We start from the raw sequence: 17,230 nt of genomic DNA, 5'->3' as shown, positions 1-17,230 counted from the left end.
TTTAGCAATTTCCTTTTGCGTGAGTGATGTCTCTCGTAGATAAACCTCAACTCTGGCCAATTTTGTCAGTGACAAGTCAGCAGCTTTTCCCATTTATTAAAAGGACACAAAATGCTTTATTAATTAAACATGTTTCTTCATTTTTAATGTAGAAAATAAAAGTAAATAAAAGTTTGACCTTAATGTAATGTCAAGCAACTCTTATTAATGTACATTTTCCTTTAATATTTGTTCATAAACATCAAACAAATAAGAAAATACTGACCTCTAACAGATAGCAGGTGACCAAATTTTAATATTCAAAAGTTTTCAATAAAATCTTGAGCGAAAATAAATATAAATTGCACTTATTATCACTTAAGCAACATTGGGCTATACATGCAGTAACTATATATACATTAATTTAATAATTAATTTGTGCCAAAGTAGGTACATTTAAAAATAATCTCAGTTTTGCAGCCTAGTCTAATAATTTGGCCACCACTGTACTTAACATATATAAAAAAGATATTATATACAAATGAAAGATATTATATACAAATGAAAGATGTTATATACAAATGAAAGATTAAATACAAATGAAAGATATATATATTATAACAAACGAAAGATATTATATACTATAACAAAAAAACGATATCACATACTATAACAAATGAAAGATATTATATACTATAACAAACGAAAGGGAGAGAATTTTTAAAAATCTTAGAATTTCTAACAAAATTAAAACATCAGGAAAAATTTGTTGCGCATAGTTATAATAGAGATACTTTGTTAATGTTATGTTTAGCTTATTAGTTAAGTCTACAAACATGTACAAGATTTGTTAAGTTAAGCTTATTAGTTAAGTCTAGAAACATGTACAAGATTTGTTAAGTTTAGCTTATTAGCTAAGTCTAGAAACATGTACAAGATTTGTTAAGTTTAGCTTATTAGTTATGTCTGCAAACATATACTGGATTTTTTTAAGTGTAGCTTATTAGTTAAGTCTGCAAACATATACAATATCAAAATTTTGATATTGATAATTTTGCAACTTTATCAAGGCAATTTATAATTAATTGCATTAATTGATGCTTGATATTTTTAGCTCTTATGTCAATTGATGAAGAAAAAAGGGATGATGCACAAAGAAAATATGTTAACTTAAGAACAGACAAGAAAGATACAGCACTTCACATTGCTGCTCGGGCAGGTTATTTAGACACAGTAAAAACTTTGGTGTCTATTGGTGCCAATGTAAACATTTACTCTGCTACAGATTCTACACCGTTGCACCTTGCAGCAATCAATGGTGATAAAGATATGATTGAATATCTGTTAGAACATAATGCCAAAGTCAATGTATACGATCACCAAAACATGTCTCCAGCACATAAGTATGTGGTTTAAAATAATGTTGTTGTTTTTTTTTTAATTGTTTATTGTATAATTTTTACTTTTAATTTTTGATTGTTGTATATATTTCTTTAGGTTTTTTGTTTTTTTTTAGAGCAAGTCAGTTTGGTCGGTTTGATGTAATAAAGTTATTAGTGGAGAAAGGAGCTCAAATGGATTCTATAGATAGCAGTTGTTTTACACCACTTATGTGGGCTGTTTTAAAAGGTCAAAATGATATTGTAGAATATTTGTTAAAATGTAAAGCAGATGTCACCATAAGTGAAATGAATATGAAAACCATTCTTCACTTAGCAATAGAAAACTGTCATAGTTCAACACTTCAACTTCTTATAAAGAATGGATGTTCTTCTTTAATTAACAAACCTGACAAAGATTTTAAAAGGCCATTGCACTATGCCGCTATGAGCAATGATGTTGAGGTAATAACTTAATAAGATAAACATATAAAATGGTAAGGTTAAAAAAAAAGTTTATAAACTTTTTATAAAAGATTCTTAAAATACTATAATAAAATAAAAATATTTTATATAAGTACTAAGTATTTTTGTTAATAGAAAAAATATAGATCTTACCTATTTGACAATAACTATTTTCTCACCATCTCTTTCTTTAAAAGTTATTTTTTAACTATTATTAGGAAAAAAAATTAAAAATAGAATAACTTTGGTTAATAAGAAAGAAACATTGTAGTTAAAGGAGATGTGATGAGATTAAAAGCAAACATGTTGAATAATAGTTTTAATTCAGTGTAAATGAATGTACAAAAATACACCTTTTATAAGCCAAAAATTTTAAACCTCACATTTTTATACATAAAAATGTAATATATAAATATGGTCCCAACTTATGTTAACATGAGTTCAAAGCTTTCATTTTATTAGTAGTAGTTTTATTATTAAAATACAGTTTTGTAGGTTTCTAAGCATTTTATATCTGCATTTTTTAAAACCTGACCTTGAATTAGTTTCTATTATTTTTTTAAAAACAGCTTGTCAGTTATATGTTGAATAAGGATTTCTATTTTTCAAGAAGCTTTTGAAAAATAAAAAATTAGAAAGGTCGAATATTCAAATGAATTTTTTGTATACAATTTACATATAACGTTATACACACCTTTTTGTAATTAGATTTTAAAAAATTGTTTTTTAGGCCTTTGCTTCATTGTGGGACTCCACTAATGAATCCACACAATCTTATAATTCTTTATACTCTTTTCTGAAATTCCTGTGATTACTTGTGAACTAATAGAGTGCAATATTTGAAGTGAGAGTGAGATGGTTCTTTGTAAATGAGGTTATTAGAGATTATTTTAGCACAGAACCAATTATTTTGTCCACCATTCCATTCTAAAAGTCCTTCAACATTTCAACAACAAACTGTGTATCTTTAAAATGTTAGCAAAGTCTGTAGCCCTTAAATTTAAAATGACAACAAAGTCTGTAGCGTAATGGCAATGTTTCCTGTGAATTTTATAGAAATTTTAAATTTTAAAAATGAATTACTTTTTTTATAGTCAATCAAGATACTTATTCAAGAATCAGCTGACATTGATGTGACTGATAATGAAGAAAAAACAGCCTTGCATACTTCAGCAGAGTATGGTCATTTTAACTGTTTAATAACATTAGTTCAAACTTCAGCTCGAAATATCAATGGTTTGGATGAGAAAGGGAGGTCACCTTTGCACCTTGCTGCCAAAAATGGATGGATGTAAGTTAGGTTGTCCCAAAAACAACATTTTTGAAAAATATATGGTGTCACCCCCTTCTATATGAAAAAAATAACTGGATTTAACAAACTTTTAAATAAAAAATAATTTTAGGGATCTTACAAGACCCTTAAACAATCAAAAAGTTCCTAATATTATCAACAAAAAAAGTGTTCTTCAAAAGTGTTTCATGCCTTGTTTGTCCACCTTTAAAGTAATTTTTTTTAGACACACTGACCACGGCAGTTTGCATCTTTAACTTATTAAGCGTTTCCATGATTCGCAGCAAAAAGCTAGAATTATCTACAGAGGGGAGAAAAAAAACAATCTTAAAAAAAGGAAACAAAATTGTATCAAAATATCAAGTTTAATTAAATAAACTAAAAAATTTTATAATTAAAATAAGAAAATTAAAAAAAAAAAAAATTTTTATAAAATTTTATACAATTTTTGTATTCTTTTTTTTTAGAGTGGTTGTTGTTTTTAGGTACCGAATTTTATACGTTGATGAAAAAAAGTTATCTTTTTTTAATAATTTAAAACTATTGAAAGTTTTGAAATGCAGTTTATTCATTTTTTACAGTCTGTATAATTAAGAATCTGTATAAATTTGAAAAAAATTAAGAAACAAATTTGAAATTTTGTAAATTTTTTTTCTTAGATTAATTCGTTTCAACGTCTTTTCGCTTTTAAAAATGTTTTTGCTATATTTGACATTTTTTCTTAATACTTATATAATAGTAAAGTAAGAAAATAAATTGCTATTTATTTGCAAAATATATTATTCGATTAATAAATTTTGTAATGATGGAATAAATTAAATAAAAAAATAACATGGTTTCTTTTTTAAATGTATTTATCACATTTGATGCATGTCTGAAATTTTTTCTTTTATACTGCCCAATTTCCAACATTTATACAAATTACTAGAGATAATGAACATAACATATACTCTGTTTAAAAAAATGTATTTAAAAACTTGAAAAAAGTTTTAAATAGGCTCATAAAAATTTTGTTAAAAAATTCAGTAAATTAACAATGCACTATCCCACAAACTTTTGGAGCATTGTCAATAACAATAGTTCATCAGGAAATAAACTATCGGGTTTAAATGCACAATTTGGATAATTCAACAAAAGAATAGCAATAAATTACAAATAAATAGTAATTAGTTTTAATTATAATTTTCTAATTTCTTTTCCTGTGCATTAATAAAAACAATAAAGTTTAGCAAAAATATTTGAAAAACAAATTTAAAAATTGTCCATGTTTCTAGTGCAAATTATAAAGTATTTCCTTAATATACTGACTGAAAAAAGTCCTGAAACAATTGTATACCAAAAAATGTTTTTATTTTCACTGTATTCTTATATGCTTTTTTCCTCGACTTGTTTTAATTTTGGTAATGGAATATAACACTCTTAAAAAAATAAAACAAAAACAGTGAAATATTTAGGTATTTTATTTATTTCACAAAATTTTACTTCTTCGTTTCCTTTCTTCGAGTATTGCTGTTTTATTCTTTGTAGTTTTTTATAGCTTTATTTTGCCACAAATTCTTAAAACGCTTACTATATAAAAAAGTGGTCAAGTTGTCTAAAAAATTATTTTAAGCGTGGATGAACAAGGCGTGCGACCACACGCTTTCCAGTAAGTCTCGCATGTTGGGGCTCAAATAATGCGAAATTTTATGAAAATTTCAAAAATGATAATTACTAAAATTATATTATAAAAAACTTATTGAAAAAAAATTGTTGTTGAAAAAATTCGTTAAAGGGGGCATCCATAAAGTATTTACGCAGTAAAACCACTGATTTAGGATCCCCCTTGTAAAAACCTGTACACTTTTGAAGACCCCCACCCCTCCTCCTCTTCCGCGTATGTACGCATTATTTTTTTTCAAAATAAAGCCCCCTCCCCGTCCCCTACCTGTTAATATTACAAAATATTATAAAACAAAAATTTAAAAAAACCTTTAATTTATTTGACATTTCTTTGTACTTAATTAAAACTTGAAATGTTACTTAATGTACTTATTTAAATCTTAAAATGTTACAACATATTTTAACATTTTAAGAAAAATGATAGAAACCAGTTTATGTACAGTTTAAAAAAAAAAAATCAATAAGAGTTTGCTTTTATTTGTCTTTTTGCTTTTCATCTCGTTACCAATCAAACTATATTGCGGAAATAAAAAAATACTATTTGGAATGATTGTCGGTCGATTTCTTTTTTCTCTCCTCATTATTTATAAAGAAATTTAAAAAACAAATTGCGACTGAAGTCAGAAAAAAAAAGCAATACTGATTTGTTACACACATGAAATATGTTTTAAAAAAAATAAAATTAGGTTTAGATGAGATAGTCAAACTGCATACGTACTCACTGTCTATAATACCTCCTTCCCCCTTGAACACTTTATTCGTAATTTATGGATGGCCCCAAAATGTATTTTTTTCATTTTTAGTTAATAAATTACATTTTTTATGCTGTTAAATCTAACATATTTATTTTTATATAATATCTTTTTTAAATAATATAGTTATCATTTTTAAAATTTTCATATAAATTCACTTCATTTGAGACCCAACATAAAACATGAGCATACACTTTTTTTTTTGACAATATTTTTTAATCAAAAAATTTTAAATCCAGTGTTTGTTTGTTTTTATCATATAGAACACATTAAGCAGGTGGCAAGATTTTTATCCCAAAAAATGTCTTTTTTTGGGGACACCGTAATTTAAGTTAAGTTTTTTATGGATTTTGAAAAATTTAGTTTTGCATAGTACTGCACTTTTTAACTTTTGTTTTGTTTTGTTTATTTTTTGATTTAGAAAAACAACACTAACTTTAATTGAAATGGGTGCACAAATTTCAGGTCGTGATGATTCAAGTTGGACTCCCCTTGATTATGCTGCAAGAAATGGACATTCTAAAGTTGTAGTAGCTCTTATTAATAATGGTGCCAATGTGGATGGATTTGATCCGAATAAACTTACCCCTCTTCATCATGCTTCTATTAATGGGCATGTTGATTGTATAAATGTTCTGTTGAATCATGGTGCAAGTATATCTTTTCAGAATAAAGACGGAAAAAATTGTTTAGATCTAGCAATAGAAAATAACAGAAAAGAAGCATGTGTAATATTTGTTAAACATGATAGGTTATTATTTAACTTTTTCTTTTTGCTTTTTAATTTAAAAAAAAATGTGTATAAAAATGTAAGTCATTATAGAGAAAGGGTTAAGATTTCTTTTTTTTTAATAGGATATAATTTTTTCTAAATATCGTGATGGCTAGTTTTTTAAGAAATAAATATGCATAACATAATAAGTTTAATATTGAAAAATATATACAGGGTTCACAGCACTCAGGGAAAACCTGGAAAACCAGGGAAAAGTTTTTAAATTCTGAAAAATCAGGGAATACCTGGAAAAGTCAAGGAACTTTTTTTTAAAATCTTTAAAATCAGGGAAAACTCAGGGAATGTTTTTTAGTTTTATATATAGCTTATCAAACATTGTTACCCATGGACTAGCGCCATACTTCAAGACACTTTTAAAAAAAGAAATCACAAAATCAGATTGTTACATCGTATCTTTTGATGAGAGTTTGAACGACATAACTCAAACATGTCAGATGAACCCACACGTTCGATATTGGGATAGTTAAAGTAAGACATTGGACTTTTTTTGATCATTCTACAGTTTCTGATCATTCTACAGACCTTCTTCCTTATTTTAACAAAAACTTCTTAAGATTTGATTCAAGTAAGATGTTTCAAGAGTAAGTATTCAAGTAGTTTCAAGTATTCAAGTAGTTTCAAGTATTCAAGAAGTTTCAAGTATTCAAGTAGTTTCAAGAGTAAGTATTCAAGATTCAAGTAAGATGTTTCCATGGATGAACCCTTTACAAACTGAAAATTTCTAGATGACCTAAATAAACATAGAAAGAACAATGATATGTCACAGCTTATAAATATTGGAAGTTGCTCCTTGCATATAATTCATGGTGCCTTTAAAACAGCTATCGAATCAATCACATGGAATATTAATAAAACTCTAAAAGGGTGTTGGCAAATTCTTCATAAAATATTAATGAAACTCTAAAAAGGTGTTGGCAAATTCTTCATGACAGCCTGGCTAGGCGTCAAGATTATGAAACAATCACGGATGCAACAAAATACCCTCTTTTCTTTTGTGCAACAAGGTGGGTTGAAAACAAATCTGTTGCAGATTGTGGCATTGAAATCTGGCCTAATATATGCAAGTTAACTGAGTTTTGGGAAAAGTTACCATCTTCAAAGTAATCCAAATCAAAAAGCTTTTTACTTGTCAAAAAAGCTGTTAAAGACAAATTACTTCTTTTAAAATTTGAAGATTTCCACTTTGTTGCCAGCATATTAGAGCCACATTTATTGGTGTACCAAACTGGCAAGCCAATGATTCCATACATGTATAGTTAGAAAGACTGGGACCCTACTGAGCTTGTTCGTGAAACACAAAGTTATTGATAATTGGTCTATACGAGAAGTTGATTTTCATAAAAAAGATTATCTACTTAAGGGAAATCAAATCAAACTAGGATTTGCAGCTGAAACAAGATTAGCTTCTTTACAGAAGAAAGATATAATAACATTTACTGATATTCAAAGTTTCCAAAAAGATTGCACTAACATATTTTTTGATTAATTGAAAAGTTCATGGAGCGAACTCCATTATGGTCTATCATTATATGCAATTCTCAGGTTTTGAACCCTAATGCATTGATAACAATGACTCCAGAAAACGCTGAGAAGGAGTACAAATCTTTATTGACCCACTTGATTAGCTTAAAGTATCTTTCACCAGTCTTTTCTGAAAAAGCTATAAATCAATATACGAATTTCTTTAGAGAATCAAGGTTTTATCAAAATAGTTTTCATGAATTCAATAGAGATAGAGATAGTTTAGATGACTTCTATTTTGTGAAAGTGCAACCTAAATAAATATAACAAGTTGACATCAACCGTCAAAATAATTTTGACACTTAGTCATTGGTAAGCTTCAGTTAAGAGAGATTTTAGTATAAATGGTGCAGTACTCGAACAAAATTTGAATGAAAAATCAATAACTGCAAGACAATTAGCTAAAGATCTCATGCTACCAAGTAATCTTCAGCCACATAATATTGAAATTACAAACAAAATGATAATCAATGTAAAATCAGCCCAGGAAAGATAAAGAATGTACCTAAGTTCAATATCAGGCACTAATAAAGAAGAAGAAATTGGCAAGGAAAGTTGTTAGCAATGAAATAAAAGATGTGGAAACACAACAAGATCAACTGAAGAAAACCTGTGAAATGTTGCAGCTTGATTTTGTAAAATTTGTTGAGGATGCCGAGGAGAACCAAGATCTAGGGTTAATTTCTTAAGCTAATGCTATGAAATGAAAAGCAAATAAGAAAAACGAAGAAATTAAAAAAACAGGAGCTAGCACTTGGTATCTTAGATCAAAAGAAAAAGTTACTAAAATAACTTTATATTGAATAGATCTCATATAAAATTTACATTTTGTTAAAACACATTACTTTGTTCAAAATATCTTTTTGAAAAAAATTTAATTTTATGTTTCTAATAGAAGAATAAAAAAAAGGAATAGGGTTTAATTATCAATAAATTGCATAGAAAGATTATATGATAGATTCAAATTGTTATTTTTTAAATATATTTTTTATATTTATTTGAATTTAATGGCTTTGTTTCTTTATTAAACTAATTTTTGTTACTTAAAATTCTTCCTTAAACAGATTGCTATCAATTAATTAAGAAGTATCTAATTTCTTTAAAAGTTCTGATAAAAATATTAGGAAAACATGGATTCAGTTGCAAAATTATTATATCCTTCAACATTAACATAGAAAGTTATATACTTTTTACCACCCGAAATCAGGGGAAAAGTACTTTTTCATCTTCAAGTTGACTTCAGAGCATACTTTGCAAAACTGATTCAGGTTGAGCATACCTTGCTGGTTGTTTAAAAGCAAGTAAAAAAATGTCAATTAATTTGAGTTTAGTTTTTTAGCAATTGTTTTTAGCAATCTGTTTAAGTAAATTGATGGGCCCATCTACTTGGCTTAACTTGTTTATTAAGTGGTTCTGAAAAATGATTATTTGCTTTAGTAGGACCATCAAGAAACTTAATAAAATTAAAAATTATTTACACCAGGTTCAATGGACACAGTATGTTTTTCTTTTACTAGACCTGGGAATTTTCTACCTAACATAAAAGTCACTTTTGGGTAAAAAGAATCTTGATTTATGATCTCATGGTCTGTATTTGCTTGATTACATATTGTTCACCATTTTATAACTTTTTTTTTTCCAATATAATCAATGATCTGCTATTTAAAGGATAGCTTTGGTTTTAACTTTTTCACTTTGTTATTTAACAAAAATTACTAGAAAGGAGTATTTTTCTTTTTTTTTTCTCACAGATACATGCAATTTGAGCTTTTCTGTCATGATTTTTTCTGCAATTATTATCCAAGCAAAAAAAATTTTACAAGAGCAATGTAAACAAATCAAACAATTTATCAAGTTTTTCAAAATCAAGGTTCCAAAATTTTTTTTATATTATAATACTGCTTTGACTTCAACTACAATAAGAAAATGATGTTTTTTACTAACTTTTTACTACATTATTCATTGGAACATTCTTTTGTAGAACTTTTTGTTTCTTTTTATAGAATACATTACCTTAACATAAATATATATTGCATATTGTTTATATCTTTATTTATAGATGTTTTGGTATTCAATATGAGAAGCTCATTAACACAGAAACAATAGGAATTCAATAACACAATATTTTTAAGTGTACATTTTACACAGTAAAAAAACATTAATAGTAGGTTTACCTTGTCATTTCTAACTTAATACAAAAAACAAAAGAAAACTACTTTGCAAGTAAAGGAGAGTATACAAAATATAATTTTTGATAACTTGTTTATTAAACTTGTGATTTGATAAATATTGTCTATTGAACTAAAATTTAGAAAATAAAATTTTGATAACAGATTTTAATTTTTGTTTTCTTGATGGTTTTGGTTGTGGCAAATATAAGTTTCAAGAATAAGAAGTACAAAATAAAACGTTTAAGGGTGAAAAAAAGCAGCCTAAAGTAAATTTTTTTTTAAATTAAGTTTATTTTCATGTTTTGCATATTATTCCTAAAAGAAAAAACTAGTCATCATGTTTCTGAAGAAAGTGAAAATTTTCACTGCATCTTTAGTTACTACTTTTATCATCGCATCTTTAGTTACTACTGAAAAGTATTATTCTAGAAAAACCTATATAGAAGTTTAATAGAATATACATAATAGAAGGAAAACTCTACTACAAAAGTTGAGTGCCATATTAACATAGTTGTGGCAGGGATCAAACTCAGAACTTCTTGCTTAAGAAGTGAGCGCTCTGCTACTATTGCATTTTGCATGTCATATTTAAATAAGAAAATGACACTTTTGAGACTTTTCCTAACCACACAAGTGCAGAGCCATAGATGTATACTTCAAAAAAAATAATAATAATATAATAGCATATATAATATATAAAAGTGTAAAAATACAATTACAATATATTACAACTAAGTTAAAATGATGTTTGATTATATTAAAACAATATATTACTATACAATGTATTAAAACAGTTGTGGAATGTTGATATAGCTTACTTTACTATTGACCTTTGATCTTTTTTTGGATACCAAATGAGAAATTTAAAGTGCATCTATATACTATAAATTATTTAAATCTTCACTATAAGTGTAATTAGGTATATATGTAAAAAAGATGTCAGTGTAAATTTTTGAGTAAACATTTTGTATAACATGTGACCATACCTAAACTTTTTGTATAAAATGCGACCACTCTAAAACACACAAGATAATATTTAAAATTGCATATAAGCATTTAGTGTTTCTATCTTTTATATATTATTTGTTCTTATTATTACTCTTATTATTTTTATTATTGTTTATTTTTTAAAAGATGTTATATTTTAGTACTCAAGCAGTTACATTTTTTTTAAATTCAGGGTTTGGCTTTGCTTAGCTTAAAAACATAAGCATTGTATAACTTGAAAACATTAGCATTGTATAACTTGAAAACATAAGCATTGTACAACTTGAAAACATTAGCATTGTACAACTTGAAAACATTAGCATTGTATAACTTGAGAACATCAACATTGTATAACTTAAAAACATTAGTATTGTATAACTTAAAAACATTTTTTAAAAAGTGTCTTTTTTGTTTTAGAAATCAAAATATTATAATATTAAATTTAGATGGAAAGAAGCACTCAACCATTTTGATAATGAAGGGTTTAATCCTATGGAAAAGCTGATATCATCAGCTCCCGATATTGCAAAAATTGTTTTAGACAGATGTGTTGAATATTCTAAAATTGATGAAAAATTGGAAGAATATTACATATGTTATAATTTCCAATATCTTGATTTTCCACCTGACTGTAATTTCAAAAGGCATTACTTTGGTCCTTCCAGCATGGTAGCACATAATCGCGAAAGTTTACTTTCTCATCCTCTTACTGTTCAACTTATTAATGATAAATGGACACGTTTAGGTCGTTGGATTCATTTGATTAGCTTGTTTATTTATATTATGTTTGTATCTATGCTTACTGGTTTACTTATTATTGACAAAGCAAGGCAATAAGTTTTTCTATTTTTCATTTGTCTTTTTATTTTCTTAATTTTATATTTAACTGTTTGTTATATTTACTGAAAATATTTTTATGCTTCTAGAATTCAATATTTTTATATTATAAATATAGTATTTACAAAAAAAAATTTTTCATTAAATGTTCTTTATTAATATGTTTATTTTATATATATATATATATATATATATATATATATATATATATATATATATATATATATATATATATATATATATATATATATATATATATATATATATGATAGTTGATGTATGTACTGAAGCCCCTGCAGCAGGCTATTTCAGTGTAGCATCAATGTGCATATCTACACATGCATTTATAGTTGCAGTTGTTATGTAACAGTCGTTTTGTGAGTTGCGAATTGGTGTGAGTGTTTTGTTTTCACTCAAATAGCTATGGCTACAACTAAACCAAGAAGTTATACCAATAAACTTGATAGAGTAGTGGTCCTAAGATGTTTTCGGGCCAAGTTCTCTTTTGCACGATCTTGCAATAGAAACCATAAAATTCAGCACTGCAGAAAACTTTCCAGAGAGGAGATTACAAGTATTTTTGCCAGCTACTGGTTTATTTCCTGGGTGCACTTATACTTAATTTCTTCTTCAAGCAGCCAGGAGCTCACCATGAGGTCATATTTATGAGTGACTGCTTTAACCTACTGGTCCTGCACATGGCGCAGAACTAGAACCCAATTGAATCAGAGACAGTAGTGCCTGTTACTCTCAAGCAAATAAAAACTGATAAATATGCAAATAAAGTAATAAAAATTTAAAAAATCTCATAAAAATTTTAAAAAAAGGTTGTATTCCAATATAACAATAAAATAATAATTAATACCAGCTTGTTCAAATGTTTAGCGTTTCAATGAGGGTTGAAATTTTCATTACAAACTTTGCAGTTGTTGTATTTGTTGTAGAAACAATTATTTAATGTCTCAATCGAAATTTTTAAACATATTCTTAATTTTTAAAAATTTTAAGAAACAGTCTGACCTCTCCATTAAAATGTATTTGAAATCGCTCTACCAAGCATTAGCCACTTCCATTGTAGTAGCCATTAAAGTATGGTTGCTTTTATATGATTGCATATTTTTCTCTTTTCTACAAACACTATCATGGTCGCTGTTTAAACAAGTTATTATCTCTGGTTCCATTTATCAAAACTCACTCTCACTTGTCTCATCATTCAGCAAAGTTGCATCTTTTTACTGTTAAAATATGTTAAAATTCTTTTTAAATGTTATGCTTTGAAAAATTTTATTTATCTAGTTTTTTTTCTTACACATCAATGCTTTGAAACTCTCTCTTGTGTTCATGTCTCATACAACTTTCAACTGTTCTAGTCTTCTGTCTACCATCTCCTTGCTCTTTTGCACTATTCCTCATTTTTTAGTAACTAGAAGTTTTAAAGCAGCAAGCAATCAATCTTCACTGAGAAATTCAAATCGTATATTTTTGTTGCAAGTACAAATATATGTTGTGTATAAAAATAATCTCAAATTATGTGAATTTGGGATACATTGGCTGTTTAATGGTCACAGTTCACAAAACTTTTTAATCCAATCTTGATTTCGGGGTACTTATGTTAAAAATAAAGCAGTACTGTCAGACAAGTTGAATTAAATTTTGTATTCTAGCATCTGCTTTGTTTTTATTTTATTATTTTTTATTTTCTGATTTATTTGCATTTAAAGATAAGAAATACAAAAAGGTGATACAGGTAATATCAAAATTACTCTTATGTAACAAAGAAACAAAAAACAAAAAAAAAACTAGTTAAAATAGTGTGCAATAATGATGATATTGTACTTTTTTAAATTTGATTTGAACAAGGACAAAGTGGATTATTAAACAATATAATCAGGTAGAGAATTCCATATCTTGATTATTCTTTCACAGTAGAAAAAACCTTCTTGTATCATTTTTAGATACGTAATAAAGTTTTTAAATACGTAAGTAAAGTTTTTAGGCATGACATTTTGTAGGATAATAAGAAGGAGCAAATTTTTTTTTTTAAACATTTTTGCTTCCAACAAGTCTGCAATCAACCACTAATTAAAGTTGGAAGTTACTGAAAGAGAAAAGATGAAGATTGTAGAGCAAGATAACGATTGACGGAAAACTTAAAGGATTGCAAATTATATGAATCAGGAAAACAAGATGAAGGAAGCGAATTCCAAAGAGCTGATGTCCGAGGAAAAAAACTAGACGAATAAGCATTTTTGGAGCACTTAGGAACAGTCACAGAGAAAGGATGAGACTTAAATGAATAACGAGTAACACGAGAAGGAATTTTAGTAGATGGCGCAAGAGACGCTAGCTCTTTAGAGCAGTGCACATTATAGTATTTGTAGAAAAGAGAAAGAGAAGCAACATTACGACAATCTGATAATGGTTGGAGGTTGGCTGCAAGAGCAGGTCCAACTATGTTTACAATGCGTTTTTGCACCTTGTCTAAAAGAGAATGGGCATCGTTAGAAGATCCGCCCCAGATATGGCAACAATATTCCATACAAGGTCGGATTTGAGATTTTTAGAGATAGAAAATAGAATCCGAAGTCAGAAAGTGACGAGCTCGATAAAGAGATCCAACCTTAGCAGATGCTAATTTTGCAACTGATTTGATATATGGTTTCCAAGAAAGATTGGAAGTTAGAGTTAATCCTAGAAGATGAAGAGTAGATGACTCATTGAGTACATCACCATTCATAAATATAGGAAGATCTAAATTATTGTGATAACAATTGGCTGAAAAAAATTGCGTTTTATCTGTATTGAAGTTCACCAGCCACTGTGAGCCCCATGCTGTAGCAGAAGTGAGATCCTTTTCAAGCTCAAATGCCCCCTCCAAGCAATCAGAGAGTGTTGTTTTCTTATCACTACAAGAATAAATGGTAGTATCATCAGCAAACAATGCCACCTTAGATGTGAGAATATCTGGAAGATCGTTGATGTAAATTAAAAAGAGTATAGGGCCAAGGATAGAACCTTGAGGAACCCCTGAAGTTACAGAATAAGAAGAATGCTGTCCATCAAGGACAACTTTTATACTACAATTGAAAAGGAAGGATTTAATAATCTTAAAGATGTTGCCAGATACACCATAAAAAGAAAGCTTATGGAGAAGACCAGCATGCCAAACTTTATCAAAAGCTTTTGAAATGTCAAGAGAGATTGCCTTAACCTCTCCACCTTTATCTAATGCACGATAAAACCTATCGGTTATTACTGTTAGCAAGTCAGCTGTAGAACGAGTAGATAGAAATCCATATTGATGGTCAGAAAGTTATTAGATTCAAGAAGAGAAATTAAGTGTTTGTTAATTAAAGATTCAAAAACCTTGCTTATGACAGGAAGAAGGCTAATGGGACGGTAGTTAGACGAATCAGATTGCTCTCCAGAATTTTTGAAAATAGGGATAACAGATGCCGCTTTCCAGCAGGCTGGAAAACAAGATTCTGAGAAGCACTTGTTGAACAGTTTTGAGAGTATAGACGACAGCTCCCGAGAACACTTCTGCAAGACAATAACAGATATTTTGTCCGGGCCACAAGCTGTAGAAGAGTCTAGGCAGGAAATCACTTTAGATACAGAACCTGGAGTGATGCAAATGTCAAGCAATGGATTTGTTGGCAATATCAGGTAGAATGCTACTAGTGAAATCAAGTAAAATGTACGTTAATAATATAAGAAATGTAAAAAAAACTCAGAAAAAGGTAGATCGACAAGGTTTTTTATAAGTTTATAGGTCATTACAAGATCAAATTTTATTCTGCAGCATTCAAGAGATTTCAGGTTGATATTGAGTCTTGAAGAATAATCTTTATAAAGAATACAACATCTTTCAAGTCTTCCCAGGAAGCGGTCGCATGCTTTGTTTGTCCATGCCTAAATAATTTTTTTAGACAACTTGACCACAGTTTTATATAGTAAGCGTTTTAAGAATTTGCGTTAAAATAAAGCTTAAGAAACTAGAGAGAATAAAACAGCAAAACTCGAAGAAAGGAAACAAAGACTACAAAATAAAAAATTTAAATAAAATAAACTAAAAAGAATAATAATAAAAAAAGAAAAATTTTGTCAAAAAAATGATATACTTAAATATTTTACTGTTTTTGTTTTCTTTTTTTTTAGGATGTTTGTTATTTTCCACTACCAAAATTGATACAAGTTGAGGAAAAAAGAAGATAAGAATATAACAAAAATAAAAACATTTTTTGATGCACAACTTTTTCGCAACTTTTTTCATTCAGTATGTTAAGGAAATATTTTATTATTTGCACTAGATACATGGATTTATTTTTCAATTGTTTTTGCTAAACTTTATTGTTTTTATTAATTGCACAGGAAAGCAAGAATTGCTATTTATTTGAAAAAAAAAAATTCATTTCCAGCAAGTTTTTCATGTAAAATAATAAAAAGTCATTAATATTAATTTTCAAATATAAAATATTAGGTTGTTTTAACTTTTTTTCAACTTTTTTTTAAGTTTTTAAATACTTTTTTAAACAGAGCAATCGTTATGCTTTATTATCACTAGTAATTTGTATTAACTTTGGAAATTAGTCAATCTATAAAAAAATACATGAAAAACTATGCATCAAATGTGTTAATTACATTTATTAAAGAAACCATATTATTCTTTTCTTTAATTTTTACCGTCATTACAAAATTTAATTATCAAATGATATATTTTGCAATTTATTTACTTATTTTCCTATTGTATTGAGAAAAAACGTCAAGTATAGTAAAAACGTTTTTCAAAAGCACAAAGACGCCAAAAAGAATAAACATAGGGGGAAAAAAATCACAATTTCTCATAGTTCTAGTGTTTATAGCAAGTTAGTTTCTTAATTATATGGACTGATAAAATTTGCGAATAAATTGCATATCAAAATATTAAATTGTTATAAAAGATAATTTTTTTTTTCTCAAGTTTTATTAAATTTGTTAGCTAAAAACAACAACCATTCTTAAAAAAAAAGAATGCTAAAGTTGTATGAAAATTTTATTAAAAAAAAAATTTTTTTTTCAAATTTTCTTTTTTTTTAGTTATTAAATTTTTCTAGTTTTATTTGATTAAAACTTGATATTTTGTTACAGTTTTGTTTCCTTTTTCTCTAGGATTTTTTCTTTCTTAGTAGATACGAACTGCCGTGGTCAGTGTGTCTAAAAAAATTTACTTTAGGTGTGGACAAACAAGGTGTGCGACCACACCTTTTACAGACACTTCTAGTAATGGATTTCTGAACCTTTTCTAACCAACGTATATCTTTTAAAAGATGGGAATTCCACATAGAGTTACAAGATTCTATGATGGGTCGAATGTTATCGGCTTAGATCAGAAGCTTGAAATCGTTACTGAT

General features: G+C 27.5%; 1 protein-coding gene across 1 annotated transcript in view; it reads left to right on the top strand.

Annotated features, from left to right (window-relative positions):
- Positions 1 to 17,230, top strand: part of LOC100203916 (uncharacterized) — a 121,972-nt gene that overhangs the window by 59,676 nt on the left and 45,066 nt on the right. Inside the window, exons 5-9 of the mRNA XM_065794514.1 lie at positions 1,094 to 1,382; positions 1,496 to 1,823; positions 2,918 to 3,114; positions 5,950 to 6,279; positions 11,447 to 11,830. Of these exons, the coding sequence (XP_065650586.1) occupies positions 1,094 to 1,382; positions 1,496 to 1,823; positions 2,918 to 3,114; positions 5,950 to 6,279; positions 11,447 to 11,830 (1,528 nt within the window). The remainder of the gene's footprint in view (positions 1 to 1,093; positions 1,383 to 1,495; positions 1,824 to 2,917; positions 3,115 to 5,949; positions 6,280 to 11,446; positions 11,831 to 17,230) is intronic.

This window comes from Hydra vulgaris, chromosome 03 (genome assembly GCF_038396675.1).
Source record: "Hydra vulgaris chromosome 03, alternate assembly HydraT2T_AEP".
NCBI lineage: Eukaryota > Metazoa > Cnidaria > Hydrozoa > Anthoathecata > Hydridae > Hydra > Hydra vulgaris.
Note: the sequence above shows the minus strand (reverse complement) of the source record. Positions and strands in the feature narration are given on the sequence as shown.